The 22206-nt window shown below is 44.8% G+C and overlaps 1 protein-coding gene across 1 annotated transcript in view; it reads left to right on the forward strand.

Annotated features, from left to right (window-relative positions):
* Nucleotides 1–22206, forward strand: part of LOC137433197 (uncharacterized) — a 726873-nt gene that overhangs the window by 495441 nt on the left and 209226 nt on the right. Inside the window, exons 31-33 of the mRNA XM_078784000.1 lie at nucleotides 2126–2179; nucleotides 8876–8929; nucleotides 9087–9140. Coding sequence (XP_078640126.1) covers nucleotides 2126–2179; nucleotides 8876–8929; nucleotides 9087–9140 — 162 coding nt within the window. The remainder of the gene's footprint in view (nucleotides 1–2125; nucleotides 2180–8875; nucleotides 8930–9086; nucleotides 9141–22206) is intronic.

Raw genomic sequence — 22206 nt, forward strand, 5'->3', positions numbered from 1 at the left:
AGAAAAGAACTCCTTCCCGGCAGTCAAAGATGGAGGAGGTCCAGTGATGTTTTGGGGTTGCTGTGCTGCCTCTGGCACTGGGTGCCTTGAATGTGTGCATGGCATCATGAAATCAGGAGATTACCAAGGCATTTTGGAGCGCAATGTTCAACCCAGTGTCAGAAAGCTGGGTCTACGTCGAAGGTCATGGGTCTTGCAGCAGGACAATGACCCCAAACTCACTTCAAAAAGCACCCAGGAATGGTTCAAGAAAAAACGCTGGACTGTTCTAAAGTGGCCAGCAATGAGTCCAGATCTAAATCCCATTGAACACCTGTGGGGAGATCTGAAAACACCAGCTGGGAGAAGGAACCCTTCAAATCTGGGAGAACTGGAGCAGTTTTGCACAAGAAGAGTGGGCCAAACTGCTAGTACAGAGGTGTAGGAAGCTCATTCATGGCTACAGGAAGCGCTTGACTGCAGTTATTTTGTCCAAAGGTTTTGCTACCAAATATCAAGTCAAGGGGGTCAATAATTTTGTCAATGCCATTTCTTTTGATTTTCTGATTTAAAAGGTAATATTAAGTTCTGAATTAAAAACAAAGGTTCTGTAATATTAACAGTGAAATAAAGAATTGTGGAGACCAAATACTTTTGTCAATTTCAACTTTTTTTTAGAGAGAAAACTGAGTTATTTGAAAAAAAGAGCAAGGGTGCCAATATTTTTGGCCACGACTGTATAAGTATGTTGAAAGTCACAGGGAATGGCTGGGAGAGGGAGAGATTGAGTGTCATAAAGGAGATTGTGGAAATGTTAGATTCGCCTCTTGTCATCTTCACGAAATGGTGACTCATATCATGTGATGGACGCCAGTATGGGGAATGCTGAATGTTTGAGAGCCATTTCATCATACATGTTACATTATTACAGGGTGTCTCATGTTCATGCACAATCTTTAGTTCATAATGATTTGAGTCTTTGAGAGATCAGCATCGACTCTAACCTCACCTAAAACACACACTGTAAACGTCAAGGTAATTCGACGTTGTTTGCATCATTCTCATCTGGGTGATGGAAATATTTTTTGCTTATTTGCAGCGTGCAAAGCTAATAAATCTTCAGGGTAAAATCAAAATGCAATCTTCAAATGATTGTGCATCACTCGCGCTGTTGAGAATTACTTTAACATGTCGTAAAATGGGAAAGATTGCGAGTAATTATTCGAATGCTCAAAGCGTATTGTTGCTCGGTGAGTCGGGAACGACACAAAATGATGAAATAGCTTCCGAGACGGCGCAAGATAATTACCACAATTGGTTTGCCAAACATCATATTGGGTGATAAGATGTATTTCTGGGATGAGGCATGCAATTACATCCAAACTGCAATTCCAAATGAATTGCATAATATATATATATATAGGTTTGTGGTCAGTTGTAAACATCACATGAAGATGAGGAATTCCATGGAAATTATATATATATATATATATATATATATATATATATATATATATATATATATATATATATATATATATATATCGAATGCGCACTTATCACATTTCCATGTATCATTGTGAACAAGCCGACTCATTGAAATAAATAAATGTTTTGCCATTCGAATGAACAATTGATGCAAATGAATGAAAATCCCCCCAATCAGGCTTCATTTGCAGCAAACTTTTGAACATTCTTTGCAAGTTCAGCTTTTCCTTTGATTGCTGCACATTTAAGAAAGTCGCTTGTAATGAATATTAACGACCCAACTTGTGCATTGCATGGCGACTTGGAGGCGAACACTGCATTACTTTATGTAAATTTTGGCATGCACTCACACATGCCACATCGGTTTCCTTTCATGATGAATGGGACAGCTCGGAAAATTGTAAATTCCCTTTCGTTTTTCTTTTTCCTTCTCCATTTTACCGTAACTCCGTTGCACGATCACTGCTTCCATGCTCCTTAAAAAAGTTTTCTGGATAAAATGATCTTCCTCTGCAAGCCTCCATAACCTCAAGTTGGAAATCACTGGACCATAAGTGGCGCATCATCAGACGCTCGAGCTCTTTAGTGCTGTGTCTCATCATTCCGGAAACCGATGATTTGCAGGAGCTGCCAATTCTCCTTTGTGTTGTCATTGCAGGGTCCTTCCGGTTCCCAAGGTCCCACCGGATTTCCAGGCCCAAAGGGACCCAATGTAAGTAGTTGCATACCTTTGTGTTGCAGACATTGCAGACATTCTACACTTCGTCTATTTGGTCGGCCTATTTGTTTTATACGAGGACAAATTGATGTGAAAATTGATTCAGTGAGAAGGGGAGAGGATTCTGAGAATGGGGAAATGGGGATGATGGGTGGTGATTATGGTCGGGAGGCTGGGAAAGAGTTACAAAAGAGGAAGAAAGCTTGGGATAATTAAGGCAGTGGCAGGGATGGATCTTTGTTTGAAAATGTTGCCATTTTCAAATATATTATGGAGATGGACCAACCAGGTTTGCCTGCATGTTAAATTACCTTTTAGTTAGTCTCACCCCAAAGTGGTTGTGATACTATTGTAACGCTCGTGTGTGTGTGTGTGTGTGTGTGTGTGTGTGTGTGTGTGTGTGTGTGTGTGTGTGTGTGTGTGTGTGTGTGTGTGTGTGTGTGTGTGTGTGTGTGTGTGTGTGTGTCCATATGTGGGTTTCAGAATGTGTAATGGAGTTCTCCCAGGTCTCGAAGTGTGTGTGTGTGTGTGTGTGTGTGTGTGGTTTGGTTTGTTTGTTTTGTTTTGTTTGCTTGTGTTGTTTTGTTTGTTTGTTTTGTTTGTTGTGTTGTGTTTTGTTTTGTTTGTTTGGTTTGTTTGTTTTGTTTGTTTGTTTTGTTTGTTTGTTTTGTTTGTTTTGTTTTGTTGTGTTTGTTTTGTTTTTTGTTTTGTTTTGTTTTGTTGTGTTTTGTTATGTTTTGGTTTGTTTTGGTTTGGTTTGTTTTGTTTTGTTTTGTTTGTTGTTTGTTTGTTTTGTTTGTTTTGTTGCGTTTTGTTTTGTTGCATTTTGTTTTGGTTGTTTTTTTGGTTTGTTTGTTTTGCTTTGTTTTTTTTTTTTGTTTTTTTTGTCTTGTTTGTTTGTTTTGTTTGTTTTGCTTTTTTTGTTTTGTTTTGTTTTGTTTTGTTTGTTGTGTTTGTTTGTTTGTTTTGTTTGTTTGCTTTGTTTGTTTTGTTTGTTTTTTTTTTTGTTTGTTTTTTTTTGTTTGTTTTGTTTGCTTTGTTTGTTGTGTTTTGTTATGCTTTGGTTTGTTTTGTTTTGTTTTGGTTTGTTTGTTTGTTGTTTGTTTTGTTTGTTGTGTTTGTTTTGTTTTGTTTTGTTTGTTTGTTTTTTTTGCTTTGTTTGTTTTTTTGTTTTGTTTTGTTTTTTTGTTTGTTTTTTTTTGTTTTGTTTTGTTTGTTTGGTTTTGTTTTGTTTGTTTGGTTTGTTTTTTTTTTGTTTTTGTTTTTTTTGTTTTGTTTTGTTTGTTTTGTTTGTTTGGTTTGTTTGTTTGTTTTGTTTTGTCTGTTTGTTTTGTTTGTTTGTTTTGTTTGTTTGTTTTGTTTGTTTGTTTGTTTTGTTTTGTTTGTTTGTTTGTTTTGTTTGTTTTGTTTGTTTGTTTTGTTTGTTTCAGAATGTGTAATGGAGTTCTCCCAAGTCTCGAAGTATCCACGTGTGTGTGAGTGTGTGTGTGTCCAAGTTGCTGTTAATGACTGCTATCTCCACACGTGGGTGAGTTTCAGGAGATGGCATGGAGTCCAACCAGATCTCAAATTATACACCTCTGTCCAATCTCAAAGTATCCGTGTGTGTGGATAATGTGTCTATATCATCCTTGCTATAATTCATGGACAGGTAGGTGTTTGTTTGTTTGTTAATTACAAAATCGAAGATTTTTGAAGTATATTGGACGGTTGCGTTTGTGGTTCTGTTTGTCGGTTTGTCTGTCTGTTTGTCACCGGCCTACAGGTCACAATTCTAAACCGATCGTCACGAAACTTCACCATGTTGCATAGGTCGTCCCAATTGAGAAGCCTAATGATTTTGAGGTCAAAGGTCATCTGGAGGTCAAATTTCTAAAATCGCCATTTTTAATCCGATTGACTTGAAAATTGAATAGCATTTGTATATCGAGTCACTGAATTGGGAAACCAACTATTTATGAGTTCAAAAGGTCAAAGGTAAACTCAAGGTCAAACTTCCCAAATCATCAATTTTCATCTGAAAAACCATCAATTTTCATCCGATTGAATTGAAAATTTAACTGCATTTGCATAGTGCCTCACTGAATTGGGGCAACTTCCAAAATCATCAATTTTCATCTGAAAAACCATCAATTTTCATCCAATTGAATTGAAAATTTAACTGCATTTGCATAGCGCCTCACTGAATTGGGAAAACAACTATTTTGAAGTCAAAAGGTCAAAGGTCAACTCAAAGTGCAACTTTTAAAATCATCAATTTTCATTACAAATATCGTCACTTTTCACACTATTAACCCGAGCTTTGATCGAGATCGTCAATTTCAATCTGGATGAAATGGACAATTTTATGGATCAATGGCATTATGGACCCTGGTGTTGGGCTAGCGGCTAGGGTGCCGGCTTAGGATCCTAGGATCCTGGGTTCGAATCTCGGTCGATCGCTGAATTAACGCCAGGGGGGTTGACTCAGCCTGTCATCCTTCCGAGGTCAGCTAATTGAGTACCAGTTCACTGGTAATTCCCTGCTTGTCGTTAAAGGCGGCAAAAAGGGTTGGCGTCAGGAAGGGCATCCGGCCGTAAAACATTGCTTCAAAAAGGGGACCGAAAAACAACAACAACCACAGTTCCCGAAAAAGGCCAACCCCCGCTTGCGGGGAAAAATGGCCTCTAAAGGTGGTTATTATTATTTTATAATGGCATCCTGTTTTGGGGGAGGGGGTAGGTGTGGAGGGGGAGGATTTTGCAAGTGTCGAGCTCTGCATGACGTCTTCTTGTTTGTTACTTGCAAAATCGAAGATTTTTCAAGTATATTGGTTGGTTGCGTTTGTGGTTCTGTCTGTCTGTCTGTGTTTGTCTGCTTGTCTGTTTGTTTGTCTGTTTGTTTGTCACCAGCCTACAGGTCACAATTCGAAACCGATCGTCACGAAACTTAACCAAGTTGTATAGGTCGTCCCAATTGAGAAGCCTATTGTTTTTGGGGTCAAAAGGTCAACATAGGCCAAAGGTCACCAACTTTGCCAAATTTCTAAAATCCTCAATTTTCATCCGATTGACTTGAAATTTGAAGAGGACTTGCATATCTGGTCACTGAATTCAGCCACCAAGTATATTTGAGGTCAACATAGGCCAAAATATCAAGATTGGCCAAATTTCTAAAATCCTAAATTTTCATCCGATTGACTTGAAATTTGAAGAGAACTTGCATATCTGGTCACTGAATTCAACCACAAAGTATTTTTGAGGTCAACATAGGCCAAAAGGTCAACAGGCCAAAAGGTCAACATAGGCCAAAAGGTCAACATAGGCCAAATTTCTAAAATCCTCAATTTTCATCCATTTGACTTGAAATTTGAAGATGACTTACATATCTGGTCACTGAATTCAACCACAAATTATATTTTAGGTGAACATAGGCCAAAAGGTCAACATTGGCCGAATTTCTAAAATCACCAATTTTCATTTGATTGACTTGAAATTCTAAAAGGATTTACATATTATATGGTCACTGAATTCAACCACCAACTATTTTTGAGGTGAACATAGGCCAAGTTTTTTAAATCCTCAATTTTCATCCGATTGACTTGAAAATTGAACAGCATTTGCACATTGAGTCACTAAATAGGGAAACTAAATATTTTTGAGGTCAAATGGTCAAAGGTCAACTCAAGGTCATCCTTACAAAATCATCATTTTTCATCAGAAAAATCGTCACTTTTCTCCTATTGACCCGAGCTTTGATCAAGATTGTCAATTTTAATCTTGATGAAATGGACAATTTGCTGTATCAATGGAATTTTTTTTCTTGGGGGTAGGGGACGGATTTTGCAAGTATCGTGCTCCGCATGACGTCTTCTTGTTTGCTTGTTTGTCTTGCGACTCCTCCTACAGTTCTAGGCCAATTACATCCAGACTTGCTACATAAGATCAGCATGACCCTAATTAGTGTATCGATCGAGGTGTTTTTATTTTTGCAGGTGGTCTTGGGAGGGAGGGGCAGCGACGTGTAAATTCTCAATGTAAATGTAAATCGTGCAGCACCGCTCCAGGTGGGAGAGGGTATTTATTGCAAGTCCCCACCCTTTACAGTAAAGTATTCCTGTCACCACGTTTTCCAGCGCAGTAAGGTATTTTGAATTGTGTGATTGAATAACGATAATAATACAACCCCCCTGGCCAATCCCAAAGGCAGCAAGTCCTTCTGTTATGTACAATATGTCACGGATAATATGTGTACAATCACATATCAACATGTGTATAATCACATATCAACATGTGTATAATCACATATCGATATGTGTATAATCACATATCAATATGCACATAATCACATATCAATATGCACATAATCACATATCAATGTGTATAATCACATGTCAATATGTGTATAATCACATGTCAATATGTGTATAATCACATATCAATATGTGTATAATCACATATTAATATGTGTATAATCACTTATAATAATATAATAACTTATAATAAAATATTATATGAGTATCAATATGAGTCTGACATAATATGACAATATTATGTCATATATATGATATATATGACATATATATGTCATATATATGTCATATATATGTCATATATATCATATATATGACATATAAATATGACATATCAATATGAGTAAAATCACAAATCAATATGTGTTTATTTAATATGCCAGGTATAACATGCGTACAACCATTATTCATGTGCATCTACAATCACAATTTTGTGCGTGTGTGCGCATGTGTGTTTGCATGTGTGCGCACGTGTCCATGTCTATATATTTATGGTTTAATTTTTTTCTCTGCATCTGCTTGTCTGATCGGTGCAAACTTTCAACATAGTGAGGACTCCTTATGCATAATATTTTATTGATAACTCTGATGTTAAAGGTCACATGGTATGGCAGCCATATTGGATTAAAGTAAACAAGCGTTACGCCTAGGTCCCCCGTCGGGGAAGTGATGTGAGTTGACAAAGTGGAACACGCAGAAAACATGCTATGATATGATATTTCGCTCACAAGGTTCAGACATATATATGGTGGCGGCCATCTTGGATTTTGACGTGGCGACCCAATTTTCAATAGCGTTCTTCCTTATGGCGAGATACACCCACACACCAAATTAGAAGTTGATACTTCGCTTATTTTTCAAGATATTCATCTCACAAGGTTCGGACATACATGGCGGCGGCCATCTTGGATTTTGACATGGCGACCCAATTTTCAACAGCGTTCTTCCTTATGCCTAGATACACCCACACACCAAATTAGAAGTTGATACTTCGCTTATTTTTCAAGATATTCATATCACAAGGTTCGGACATACATCGCGGTGGCCATCTTGGATTTTGACGTGGCGACCCAATAGATACACCCACACACCAGATTAGACGTTGGTACTTCGCTTATTGTTCGAGATATTTCGCTCACAAGTTTCAGACATATATATGGTGGCGGCCATCTTGGATTTTGACGTGGCGACCCAATTTTCAATAGCGTTCGTCCTTATGCCGAGATACACCCACACACCAACTTAGAAGTTGGTACTTCGCTTATTTTTCAAGATATTCATCTCACAAGGTTCAGACATACATGGCGGCGGCCATCTTGGATTTTGACGTGGCGACCCAATTTTCAATAGCGTTCTTCCTTATGCCTAGATGCACCCACACACCAGATTAGAAGTTGGTACTTCGCTTATTTTTCAAGATATGCAGGTTACAAGGTTCAGACATACATGGCATCAGACATACATGGCGGCGGCCATCTTGGATTTTGACGGGGGTTGCACCCACACACCAAATTCGAATGCGGTCCTTCACTTACGCACGCACGCACGCACACGGATGGACGGACGGACGGACGGACACACGGACGGAGGGGAAAGCCATAGTCCTCCTTTCGCTCCACTGTGCGACGGGGGACAAATAAATTGGACATCTTCAAAACCGCTCAACGAGAAAAAATTGAAACTTGGCACGTCATCAACTTCCCATGGGGTATTAGGGTGAATATGATGACGTCATCGGTGCAGTGGTATTCCAGCCGTAATTGGTTGAATCTAAATCCTTGTCCGAAAAACCTGAAACCTCATATATCTGATCTATGACCATATGTGAGCAATGAATAATATTTGTGACGTCATCAGTCACATGGCCTGGTGGCTATATTCGATTGAAAATAAAAATGTAAAATAAATATCTCCACAAACGCTTATCACCACATCAATGCAAAACTTCATATATATTATCGACTAGCCAAGGTGAATGTATCTTGAAAAATTTTCATATTCATCTTCTTGCAATTTCACAGCCTTAATGTGCACAAATGGCATCATTACATATTCTAATAACCAAGAAAGTTATGGATAATGGCAATGCATGTCACATAATAGGGTAGATGATACGAGTATATGGGCCATGATAGCAGCGTTTTCAGTTAACGATTGTATGAGCGCGCGAGGTAAGACTTTGCGCTCGTTTGTTAGTTTTTTTTAAATTGTTGATATGAGAATATCCAACTTCTAACTTGCGCACAGTGTCTTCGTAGAGTATGCCATCCTTCCAGAGGGGACATGGGTAAGATATGGGCATAATTGGGTGAAGGGGCAGATTGAGACACAAAATGCTGTGTTTGCATTCCACTGAATTATAACCATCATTGTACTATTATTGATATTCACAATTTAGGGTCCCTCCGGAAAAGATGGATTGCCAGGGCACCCAGGGCAGAGAGGAGAAACAGTGAGTGTTGAATTTCTCACCTGTTAACTTTAACAACTGAATTTTACAACTTCAGACAACAAAACAAACATTTATTTTGAAGTGATCCATTCATAATGATTACAAAGAGAAATAAAAGTGTTGTACTTACTTTTATTTCCTCTGCTTTCTCCTGAAGGGATTCCAAGGAAAAACTGGCTCTGCTGGCCCAGCAGGTGTCGTCGGACCACAGGTTGGTCAAAGGCACTGAGGTGCTTGGATTTCGCAAACAAAATTGGACTTTTTGCTTTTTTAGTTGTTCTCATTTCATTTTAAAAATACATAAATTATTGTATTCATCAATTCAATTTGTGTTGTTATTTCAATTATGCTTCTGCTGCAGCATGGTGAATGGTTTAAATGAGCCAATTTACAGCATCACTCCTTTCCGTTCCACTCTGTGGTCCCACAACCAGCCACATGCCAAGCTCCTTTGAAATAGAGGAGTGGGGGAAAAAAAATGAAAAAATTGTGTGGCCTTTGTTTCAGCATCCACTTTACGGTTCAATTGTGCCAGTCATTCACTATTGGGCAGCAGCAAGGTTCCGTGTGTGTGTGTGTGTGTGTGTGTGTGTGTGTGTGTGTGTGTGTGTGTGTGTGTGTGTGTGTGTGTGTGTGTGCGCGCGCGTGTGTGTGTGTGTGTGTGTGTGTGTGTGTGTGTGTGTGTGTGTGTGTGTAACTGAATGTGCTTTGTAATCCCTTCTGTGTTTCTTTATTTACCATTTGAGCTTTTGCCTGATTTTGCCAGAAACACATTTTTCGATGTTTTTGTCAAGTTTATTTCCAGGACATAGCAGACGTGGACAGGCTTTGCATTTTGGGATGCCTTCCAGTCATACCAATTACCGAAAGACTGCACCATGTTAAAGGTGCCTTGGCATTTGGATGTGTGTGAAACTATTAGTGTCTGTTTTCCCTTTTATAATTTATATTTGCATTTCTAAATGTATATGTGTATATATATATATATATATATATATATATATATATATATATATATATATATATATATTTATGTTAGTATATATATGTATATATGTATATATGTATATGTATATGTATATATATGTATATATATGTATATGTATATATATGTATATATATGTATATATATGTATATATGTATATGTATGTATATATATATATATATATATATATATATATATATATATATATATATACATATATATACATATACATACACACACACACACACACACACACACACACACACAGATTGTCGAGGCCTGGTACTCTGATAAAAACTCCATCAACTGACACATCGACGAACACCCCACATACATAGCACTACGCAATCAATTACAACGTCAAAAATGGCAGAGTCATTTGAATGCAGGGAAGCCCTGTGATTGGCAAGGACGTGGACCAATCCATGACATGAACCGTTCCCAAAGGAACTTAATGGTTAACACCACACTCAACGCCTCTGAGCAAGAGAACTAGTTTGTTCTTGAAACGTCAGGCTATTAATAAAGAAGTATTATTAATTCTTTTATTGCTCAGTGTGCTGTCATTTACAACACAATTTCTTTCTTTTTTGATCGTTTTAAGGCAATTTTTCTCCGCTAGGGTGGGGGGTTAACCTTATGGGCCCCATGACAATCATGGTTCCCTGTTTGAGGCAATGTTTTTTATGGCCCTTCCTGACGCCAACCCCTAGTCACCTCTTACGATGCGTAGGGATATGGTGTACCTATTCTAAGCCAGGGTCCACATCGGGATCATTCATCCCAGCAAGCTGGTACTCAATTTGCCGACCTCGGAAGGATGATAGGCTGAGTCAATCCCCCTGGCGTTAATTCAGAGATCGATCGGGATTCAAACTCGGGATCCTAAGATTCCAAGCCGGCACCCTAACCGTTAAGCCAACACCAGGCTTGATAGAAGCCAATCGAGTCTTCTTGGGTATGACGCGACAAGCTTTGCACACCTGGATTTGGGGATTTTCTGCCATTCTTCTCTGCAGATCCTCTCAAGCTCTGTCAGGTTGGATGGGGACCGTTGGTGGACAGCCATTTTCAGGTCTCTCCAGAGATGTTTGATTGGGTTCAAGTCAGGGCTCTGTCTGGGCCACTCAAGGACCTTCACAGAGTTGTCCCTAAGCCACTCTTGCGTTGTCTTGGCTGTGTGCTGAGGGTCATTGTCCTGTTGGAAGGTGAACCTTCGGTTTCATCAATCTTGGTTTCATCAGACCACAGAATCTTATTTCTCCCAGTGTGAGAGTCCTTTAGGTGCTTTTTTGCAAACTCCAAGTGGGCTTTCATGTGTCTTTCACTGAGGAGAGGCTTCCATCTGGCCACTCTGCCATAAAGCCCAGATCGGTGGAGTATTGCAGTGATGGTTGTCCTTCTGGAAGTTTCTCCCATCTCCACACAGGATCTCTGGAGCTCAGCCAGAGTGACCATCGGGTTCTTGGTCACCTGTCTTACCAAGGCCCGTCTCCCCCGATTGCTCAGTTTGGCCGGGCGGCCAGCTCTAGGAAGAGTCCTCGTTGTTCCAAACTTCTTCCATTTAAGAATTATGGAGGCCACTGTGCTCTTGGGAACCTTCAATGCAGCAGAATTTTTTTGTAGGCATCCCCAGATCTGTGCCTCGACACAATCCTGTCTCTGAGCTCTGCAGGCAGTTCCTTCGACCTCATGGCTTGGTTTTTGCTCTGATACGCATTGTCAGCTGTGAGACCTTATATAGACAGGTGTGTGCCTTTCCAAATCGTGTCCAATCAATTGAATTTACCACAGGTGGACTCCAATCAAGGTGTAGAAACATCTCGAAGATGATCAAGAGAAATGGGAAGCACCTGAGCTAAATTTCAAGTGTCATGGCAAAGGGTATGAATACTTATGTCAATGTGATATTTCAGTTTTTTCTTTTTAATAAATCTGCAAAACTTTCTAAAATCCTGTTTTCTCTTTGTCATTATGGGGTATTGTGTAGATTGATGAGGGAAAAAATGAATTTAAACGATTTAAACATAAGGCTGCAACATAACAAAATGTGAAAAAAGTGAAGGGGTCTGAATACTTTCTGAATGCACTATATATATATATATATATATATATATATATATATATATATATATATATATATATTTGTGTTTAGGGAAATGAATGAATGAATGAATGATCGTTTTAAGGCCATTTTTCCCTGACAGAGCAGGGGTTAGCCTTGCGGGTCCCATGACAATCATGGTTCCCTGTTTGAGGCCGTTTTTTTTTTGTTTTTTTTTAATGGCTGGATGCCCTTCCTGACGCCAACCCTTAATCGCCTCTTACGATGCGCAGGGATACGGTGTACCTATTCTAAATCGGGGTACACACCGGGGAAAACTAAATATAAATATAAAAATAGGGAAAACTAAATATAAATTTAGAAATGCAAATAACAATCATAAAAGGGAAAACGGACACCAAGAGTTTCACACACATCCAAATACCAAGGCACCTTTAACATGCTGTACTTGCTATAAATAAAATTACCCGGTCCGTCTGTCTCCTCCATAACTCCAAAACCATTAAACCTAGCGGCCCCAAACTTTGCATGCATACACCTGGACTTCCAACAGATTGTAAGGATGAAAACTTGGGTGTTTGAGTGTGTTCAAACACCCTTTTTAAAGATAATTAACGAGGTGCTCATAAGAAAAAACCTGATGTGGTGGTTTCCCAATATGGTGGCCCGCCATCTTGGTCAGCCCACTGCACCTCGCTGGATTATTAAGCCACCATTTTGTTCCGGCTTACTCAAACGTGACTTGCCTTGGAAACACGATCGATTAATCATTACATAATTGAAGCATATCATCAAAATCTGGATTTGGATATGAAAAATGGATGCTGTAGATGAAATAATGTCCAAATCTGGAGTGAAATCAGACAAAATTTACCATATCTAGCGATTGGTGAACGCTATTCAGGCCTCTTTTGCAAGCCATGGCGTTACAATCGACAGAGCTCTCTTTTTGTTTTTTTGTCACAAGTCCGGGGAAGTTTGGATGTGTTATAACACCCTTTTTTTTATCTGTCTGCTCTCAGTGGTTTCCACATGATTTGCTGCTTGAAAATCTGTCTGTTTTTAAAATTCCTTGGCCATTTCAACCAGAAGCAATCAGCTTGCTATCACTTGCCAAACCAGCCGTTCCTTATCACCCATTTAGTTGGAGTGCTTTGCTGGATTGCCTAAGCCATTTCGCGAGGGCTCGTAATTAGTCACAAGGCTGGGGAAGTTTTGGTGTGTTATAACACCCTTTTTTTTTTCCGGCGTAGCCCATAGGGCTCAGCCATCTAGAACCGTGTTAGTCCGTCTGTATATATGTATGTATGTATTGTAGTGAAATCGTATTCGTACTAATGCTGAACCCAGGTGATGATCGTTGCTCGCTGACACCGCTAGGGGCGTGGCTATAAGACCCGCTGCGGTCGGTGCTCAGGGGGACTTCTCCTGTGGCATGTTACATCTAGTGGACTCGCTAATGGTACGCCTGCATAGAATATTAAGCTTGCTTGCATTGAATGTTATGGATGGACCCATGTGATGCCAAACCTTATTCCTATTGCATTTCCTGTATTACAGAATGATGTCATGGTCTTAATGGAATTAAACCACCAGATGGACTAAAGTTGTGGACCCGACTGGTTTTTCACAACACTTAATTCCATTAATGATCTACCGACATGGTGGGCAACAAGACGCTGGTGGTCACACCATTCTGCGCCGACCCGCAAGCCTCGGATGGTGGATTGCAACTGAAGCACTGGCTCAAAACGTTGGAGAACCATTTCGCTGAGCCTGAGACCGAGCCGACGGCTGTCGCGAAGCTAGCAACGCTCACTCCAAAATCGACTACAAGGTGTACAATAGCATCGCACAATGCGCGACGTACGACCTCACGATTGCGGAGCTCAAACGATTGTATATAAAGGAAAAGAGCCCGGTGTACGCTCGGCACTTGCTACTAACGCGACGCCAGCAACCCAACGAGCCGATGGATCACTATGCCCAGGAGCTCCGGCAACTCTTGCTGGACAGCACCCGGGAGCCACGGACTCACGAGCAGGCTCAGGATGACCTTTTGCTAGACGCCTATGTCGCTGGGGTCTCCTCTCAGGACCTAAGGCTCAAACTCCTGGAGAAGACCGACCTGACCTTCGCTGCGGCACTCGAGCAAGGAAAGGTACACACTGAAGCGCGGTTGCAGTCGAACGTCTATGATCGCACGCGCCTCTTGGCGGGAACCTCGCTCCACGCACGGCCGGAGAGTGCTACCGCCGAGGGAGCGGAACTGCTCGCGGAACTCCAGGATGCTCCGGAGGAGGATCCGGTCCTGATGGCTGCCACAACGGCCAGACCCAAGGCCTTACGCGGAGCCACCTGCTATTTCTCTGGGGGACAACGTTATTCCCGGGCCGCGTGTCCGGCTCGGGATGCCATATGCCATTTGTGCTCACAAAAGGGGCACTACGCGAAAGTGTGCCGGAAAACCGCACGCAGCTCGCGGCCGCGCGCGACCTTGAATGGGCTCATTGCGGAGCCTACGTGCCGAGCTCGGAACACGGCGCCTTACCCGGCTTTGAAAGACAGGGCCCCTCCTCGCGGGCCCCTGGTCGCTCAATCGACCTTGGCGAGAGTCACCGAACAGCCACAACAGTCTCATCCTCGATCGGGCACGGCGCATGCGTCCTTGACCAGACTCCGGGCCACGCGAGGGGCTTTGGAGCCTCGCCAAGCCCCAGCGGTACGTTCTCGTCGTGTCTCTCAAGAGCGTACAGCGTCCACTGGCGGCGACACGAGTTCGGTACCAACTACGGTGGCCCTCACCCGTCAAACGGCGTTTTTGAATACTACGGAGGCCTATACCCGTCAAAATCGTCAAACGGCGATTTCGAATACTACGGAGGCCTATACCCGTCAAAATCGTCAAACAGCGATTTCGAATACTACGGAGGCCCATACACATCAAACGGCGATTTTGAATCGCAAAACACCGGAATGCATGGGAAAGCTCTCTGATGGCTTTAACGGATTCCTCATGGACAACGAATACTGCGGCAACGACCGCAAAACTGCAGATTGCATGGGAACACACCCTGACGACTTATACGAGACTCCACGGGCACCCTCTGACGCCCGGAAAACTGCCGCTGGCATAGGATCCGCCCGCGAGGCGAGGCCGACCCACTCGGGAGGTTCGGTCCCACTCCCAGCAGGCTCGTCCGGCCTGGCTCAAGCCCTTATTCCCCTCATGGTCGAAGGCCATTGTGTGCGGGCCTTGGTGGATATAGGGTCTACAGATAGTTTTATCGACCAGCGACTAGTGCACAGGCATGGTTGGCAGGTCTTGAGGTCTACGAGACGGATCTTCATGGCTTCCCAGGGACTTCGACTCAGCACGAAGGGGGAATGCCGATTGAAACTCGTGATAAAGGGACGGGTTTTCCCAGATGTACACCTTATGGTCTTACCTGCTTTATGTGCTGATATTCTGTTAGGACACGATTTTCTTCAGCGACATGGACGTCTGGAAATGGAGTTTGGTGGGCCTGACACGCTTGTTGTGGGGGCTGACGCGCTTGCTGTGTGTGCCCCAGCGAAAATGGAGATCCAGCCGCTTTCGCTGTTCCCCAATCTAACCTCCGACTGTACCCCTGTCGCGGTAAAATCACGGCGCTACTCTCGAGCAGACATGCAATTCATTGCGGACGAAACGGCTCAGCTCTTGAAAGACGGTATCATAGAACCTAGCCGTTCGTCGTGGCGAGCCCAGGTCTTGGTGGTGCGAAGCGATGCACACCGCAGACGCATGGTAATCGACTATTCCCAAACGATTAACCGCTTTACACAGCTGGATGCCTACCCCCTTCCAGGGATGGACGCGCTGGTGCGACAGGTGGCCCAGTACTCAGTCTACAGCACTCTCGATCTCCGTAGTGCGTACCATCAGATCCCCATCTCTAGGGCAGATCGTATCTATACCGCATTTGAGTCGGGGCAACGGTTGTACCAGTTTACTCGATTGCCTTTTGGGGTAACGAATGGGGTCGCCTGTTTCCAGAGGGCCATGGATGACCTCATTGTGAGGGAGAACTTAACCGATGTTTTCGTCTACCTAGACAATCTTACGGTTTGTGGGTATGACCAAGGGCACCATGATGCTAATCTGACGCGCTTCCTCGAGGTCGCGCAGAGGTATCACTTAACCATGAACGAGGATAAGTGTCAATACTCTCTACGCAAGATAGATCTTCTGGGGTACACCGTGACCCATGGCTCTGTCGCTCCGGATAAGGAGCGTCTGCGACCTTTGCTCGACATGGCCCCTCCCTGCGATCGGGCATCCCTGAAGCGCGCCCTCGGGCTGTTCGCCCATTACTCCAAATGGGTCCAAAATTTCTCTGCGAAACTCCGCCCCCTTGTGGCCTGCGACACATTCCCTCTGCGTCCGGCCGCATTGGCGGCCATTGGAGGCCTTAAGGCCGACATCGCCAGTGCCGCTGTGGCGACGATCGACGAGAGCGGATCTTTCGTCCTCGAAAGTGATGCCTCGGATCAGGCCATCGCGGTGACCCTCTCCCAAGGAGGGCGTCCGGTGGCTTTCTTTTCACGGACTCTTACCTCCGCTGAGCGGAGACATTCGTCTGTCGATAAAGGAAGCGTATGCGACGTCGAGTCTATTCGGCGATGGCACCCGTACTTACTCGGGCGATGTTTCCAAATCATCACGGACCAGCAAAGTGTTGCGTTCATGTATGACACATTACACACCCAGCGCATTAAGAATGAGAAAATCACTCGCTGGCGTATAGAGCTTACCGACTTCTGCTACACTATCAAATACCGCCCGGGGAAGGATAACCAGGCCGCCGACGCCTTATCGAGACCGGCTACGTGCGCGGGTATCGCCACTTTGGAGGGCCTACGCTTGCTGCATGCCACTGCGGGGCATCCGGGCGTAACGCGTTTCACTCATTTTGTGCGGCGTGGCAATCTACCATACTCGATTGACGATATCCGCCGTATCTGTCACGACTGCGCTATATGCGCGGAAATCAAACCGCGTTTCTATAACCCACCCATGGGGACTCTGGTTAGGGCTACGAGGCCGTGGGAACGCTTGGCGATGGATTTCAAGGGCCCATTGCCGGTGTCGAGTAACTCTCGCTATCTGCTCACTATCGTCGATGAGTAGTCGCGATTCCCCTTCGCTTATACGTGCGTGGACATGACTGCTGCCACGGTAATGCGATGCTTACAGAACTTGTTCTATATTTTCGGGTACCCGGCCTATGTGCATACCGACCGGGGTGCGGTCTTCTTGTCTCAGGAGGTGCGAGGCTATCTGCTCCAAAATAACATCGCTTCTAGTTACACCACGCCATACAGACCCCAGGCGAATGGGCAGATCGAACGCTTCAACGGGATTATATGGAGGGCCGTCATGCTCAACCTCCGGACCCTCGGCCGGGGCCTCGATAAATGGGCTTGGTCGCTACCTGCGGCGTTGAACTCGATCAGGACTCTACTGTGCACGGCCACCAACCAGACTCCCCACGAGCGACTCTTCCACCACCCCAGGAGCACGGGGTGTATACGGTCTTTACCCAGTTGGCTCGCTGAGCCCGGGCCGGCCTACCTCAAACGGGCGGTTCGCACGAGTAAGTACGACCCCTTAGTGGACAAAGTGCAGATACTCCAGGCTAATCCTGAGCATGCTCGTGTGATGACGGCTGATGGACGTGAGACCACTGTCTCCGTACGTCATCTTGCCCCATGTGGGGTCGCCGACCCTTGTAGGGAATCGGACGAACCGATCAAACCAATCTATGAGACTATGGACTCTTCCGACGCTCCCGTCGCTGAAAGTCTGCCGACCCTCCCCACGCCGCGTCTGCCCGTGCCCAATGGCCTGGCGGTACTCCCTTCGTCACCTGACTCCGGTAGCTCCTCCGACGCCGGGGTCTCTGGGATACGTGATGCCGTACCCGGGGAATTTCGGACGCGTGCTGGCAGAGAAATTCGCCGCCCGGACCGTTACGGTTGGGTCGACTGATACCATGTTCCACACCCTGTTAATGCTGCCGCTCGCTCGATTCTAGCCGCTCTGCAGTATAATTCTAACGGTGGGGAGAATGTCGTGAAATCGTATTCGTACTAATGCTGAACCCAGGTGATGATCGTTGCTCACTGACACCGCTAGGGGCGCGGCTATAAGACCCGCTGCGGTCGGTGCTCAGGGGGACTTCTCCTGTGACATGTTACATCTAGTGGACTCGCTAACGGTACACCTGCATAGAATATTAAGCTTGCTTGCATTGAATGTTATGGATGGACCCATGTGATGCCAAACCTTATTCCTATTGCATTTCCTGTATTACAGAATGATGTCATGGTCTTAATGGAATTAAACCACCAGATGGACTAAAGTTGTGGACCCGACTGGTTTTTCACAACATGTATGTCCCCTCAAATGTTTTCCAATCAGAGCTGAGGATCTGTTCACATGACAGGGTGATGTGATTACGTCTGATGTCATTCCGGCGGCACTGCGGCTGACTCTCCACACACCGTCATTTTGAATTTCATGCCGTTCATGCCGAACATATCGTCGAACCTGTCATATATCACATTCGCCATGCTCTTCCTTAACGTTTTTCATTCAGTGTGAAACACAAACAAACCGATTGTTAAAATGACCATCAAATATTGAAAGCATCGGCGTTACGTCTCTTCCAACAAAATGGTACGTACCCAACCCTCGTGGGTATAATCGAGATTACAGTAGATCTTCCCTCAGTTCTGTCAGTAAAACCTACTTCACGGATGTCTGGATTCCTCAAAATGTCTTTGTTTAATGTTATAAACAGCATTAGCGACCGTTTAAAAACCTAATCATGTGCGTTTGTGGTTTATAATGTTTTACAAGCCTGGCTACGCCACTGTTAGACTTCCGGTCTTGTTAATTTGTCTGCTCTCAGTGGTTTCCACATTTCGCTGATTTGCTGCTTGAAATCGATCTGTTTTTAAAATTCCTTGGCCATTTCAAGCAGATGCAATCATCATGCTATCGCTTGCCAAGCCAGCCGTTCCTTCTCACCCATTTCGTTGGAGTGCTTGCTGGAGTGCTTAAGCCGCTTGGCGAGGGCTCCACAAATTAAGTGAGAAATGCCCGTGTACTTAATTAGTCACAAATCCAGGGAAGTTTGGGTGTGTTATAGCACCCTTTTTGAATATGCTTCATGAGGAGAACCACCAATTGGTGAACACTATTAAGGCTGCTTTTGCAAGCCATGATATTGCAATAGACAGAGCTACCTTTTGTTTTCATGTATCCATTTTTTCATTGACTGATATTTTTGTGCGATATAGTCACTCTCCTCCACCACCCCCCCCCCTCCCCGCCTCCTTGCTCCACCCTCCTTCCCTTCTCTCTCTCCTCCCTGCTCCCTCCTCCCCCTCCTCGGTCCCCACCCCTACTTGACCCCATCCCTCCTCTCTACCCCTTTCCCCCACCATCCTCCCTCCTCTCCCGCTCCCACTCCACTCCCTTTCCTTCCCCCTCCCCTTCTTCCTGCCCTCCCCTTTCCCATGCCTTCCCTCCCCCTCCCCCTCCCCCCCTCCCCCACCCCTCCCCTCCCCTCCCTCTTCCCCCCTTCCCCCTCCTCCCACTTCCACACACCCCCTCCTTTCCCCCTTCTACCCACCTCCTTTCCCCCTTCTCTTCCCCCTTCCCCCTCTCCCCCCCTTTCCCTTCCCCTCCCCCTTCCCCCTTTCCTCACCTCACCCCTTCCCCTTTTCTCCCTCCCTATTCCTTTCCCCTCCCCCCTCCCAATACCCCCCCCCTCCCAATACCCCCCCCTCCCAATACCCCCTCCCCCTTCCCTCTCCCCCTTCCCTCTCTCTTCCGCCTCCCCTTCTCCTCCTCCTCCCCTTTCCCATGCCTTCCCTCCCTCTCCCCCTCCCCTCCCAATTTCCCCCTTCCCTCCCTCCCCCTTCCTTCCTCCTCCTCTCCCTCCACCTCCCCCTTCCCTCTCTCCTCCTCCTCCCCTTCTCCTCCTCCTCCCCCCCTCTCCCCCCTCCTCTCCTCCCCCCCTCTCCCCCCTCCTCTCCTCCCCCCCTCTCCCCTCCTCCTCTCCTCCCCCCCTTTCCCTCCCTCCCCCCTCCTCCCCTCCTCATTCATATTCTTCCCGTAAGGAAGCGACTCATTGTTACCCAGCAACACTGGGTACTTTTGCTCGTGTATATATATATATATATATATATATATATATATATATATATATATATATATATATACACACACACACACATACATACATACATACATACATACATACATATACATATATATATATATATATATATATATATATATATATATATACACACACACACACACATATATACATACACACACACACACACACACACACACACACACACACATATATACATACACACACACACACACACACATATATACATACACACACACACACACACACATATATACATACATACATACATACATACATACATACATACATATGTCTGCATTGACTTTTGATAGTTTGGGTTATCATTTTTAAATGTCATTTCTCTGCAGGTATAAAATATTGCTGCGGTTTTTAGAACCTTCACATGTAAATTTAGTATTAATTCCCTTATAAATGTCCCCTGTGTACATGTCCCCTTAATTGGCTGTTAATTAAAGATTGCACCTTAGTTAGTCCATGCACAACACGTAGGACACTTTCGGACCTCTCTATAGTTATGTCATTATTATGTGTTCCAGGTAAGGCTGTGTTTCCAATAGTTGACGCTACGTTGCATCAATCAAATAAGATAGGTCCCTTTCAGTTCCCCAATCATCTCTTCCAAGTGCCAGTAAGTTGGCGTTCATCGCCGTTGCATTGGGCTGTTTTCTTCGCCCCAAACTCCATTACGCATGAGGCCAAGAACGGAGAGAAGGGGGGAGGAGCCGCCAGAGCACGGGCGTGGCACCACCTCGTCATCAAAGGTGGAGCCAGAGAGCCCTTGCCGACCAACCAGCGCCGAGGTGAGCCAACCGGTAGGCGTGTCATCGGAGTTGGCGGCTTGATCGCACCACGCGCAATATATAGCGCGAGCGCAAGCCTTTTCGTGGCAGATGAGTGACGGAGCACGACCCGAGAAGTTGAGAGAGGAGGGAGAGAGGATCGACCATTCTTTTCTTGGCGCGAACATTCTGCGGCGAGTGAGAGTCGGCACGCTCGTGGGCGATACCAACCAGCACTGACGACCGGGTTTTCGCCACTGAACCGGAGCGTGGACGCTCAAGCGGGACCTCGACGTTGTGTCGCGATCCCCGGACCTCCCTGCCGCCCGTTCCTTGGACCGTCTGCCCTTCTCATCCCTCCAGCCATTCCTGCCTGCAATCCCCTATTCGTGTGAGTCTGTCTGTATTGTCCTGTGGGTTTAAGTAAGACTGTTTAAGGATTTGTGCTGTCTTCTTCATCTTCTTCTTCTGTAAATCACTTTCGTTCCCTTCTTCTTTGGTTTTGGTTTTTGTGTAAATAATTAATAAATCCCTGTTCCCGCTTATTCTTTGGTTTCTTTCTCGTTCGATCGCTTTAATGATTTCCCCATTGAGTGAGTACCTGTGGCGCGATTTCGGCCGAACCGTTTACAATCGGGTTTCGTCTTTTGTTAACGGCCCGCGTCGCAGCTCGCTTCGCTCGGCGCAATCCATCTATTACGCTGCGGCCCGGGCGGGAGTATTTCCTCGCGTACCGGAAGGCGCTGGTACTTAGGTCATAGGAAGAATCGGCCTACTACCCTATTCAGCGCTGACCGGGCGTGACGTCATACCTCCAGGACCGGTCGGACGGCCAGCTTAACAAGACAAGGGGATTAACCCCCCCTTGCTAACGGGAGTGCCGTCCCCCGGATCCGTAACAATTGGTGTCTGGGAGTGGGATTTGGACCCGAACCAAATTTTTAATTCATCGGAAAAATTTGGCCAAAAATTGGAGCGGCCGAAATTTTTATTAATATCCTAAATTAAATCGTGCCATGGATTATCAAGGCGATCGGATGCCGGTAGGGGAGATAAAAGAGGGGTTAGAGGCAACCCAGGACCCCAGGGAGGAATTGGGAGAGAGAGGGTTGGAGAGCAATACGAATGCGGCAGAGGGGATTTCAGGCGCACAAGATGGCGGCCTCGCGCACGAGGTTAGAGGCGCACAAAATGGCGCCTCGCACGT

This window comes from Myxine glutinosa, chromosome 8 (assembly GCF_964187855.1).
Source record: "Myxine glutinosa chromosome 8, kmMyxGlut1.1, whole genome shotgun sequence".
Lineage (NCBI taxonomy): Eukaryota > Metazoa > Chordata > Myxini > Myxiniformes > Myxinidae > Myxine > Myxine glutinosa.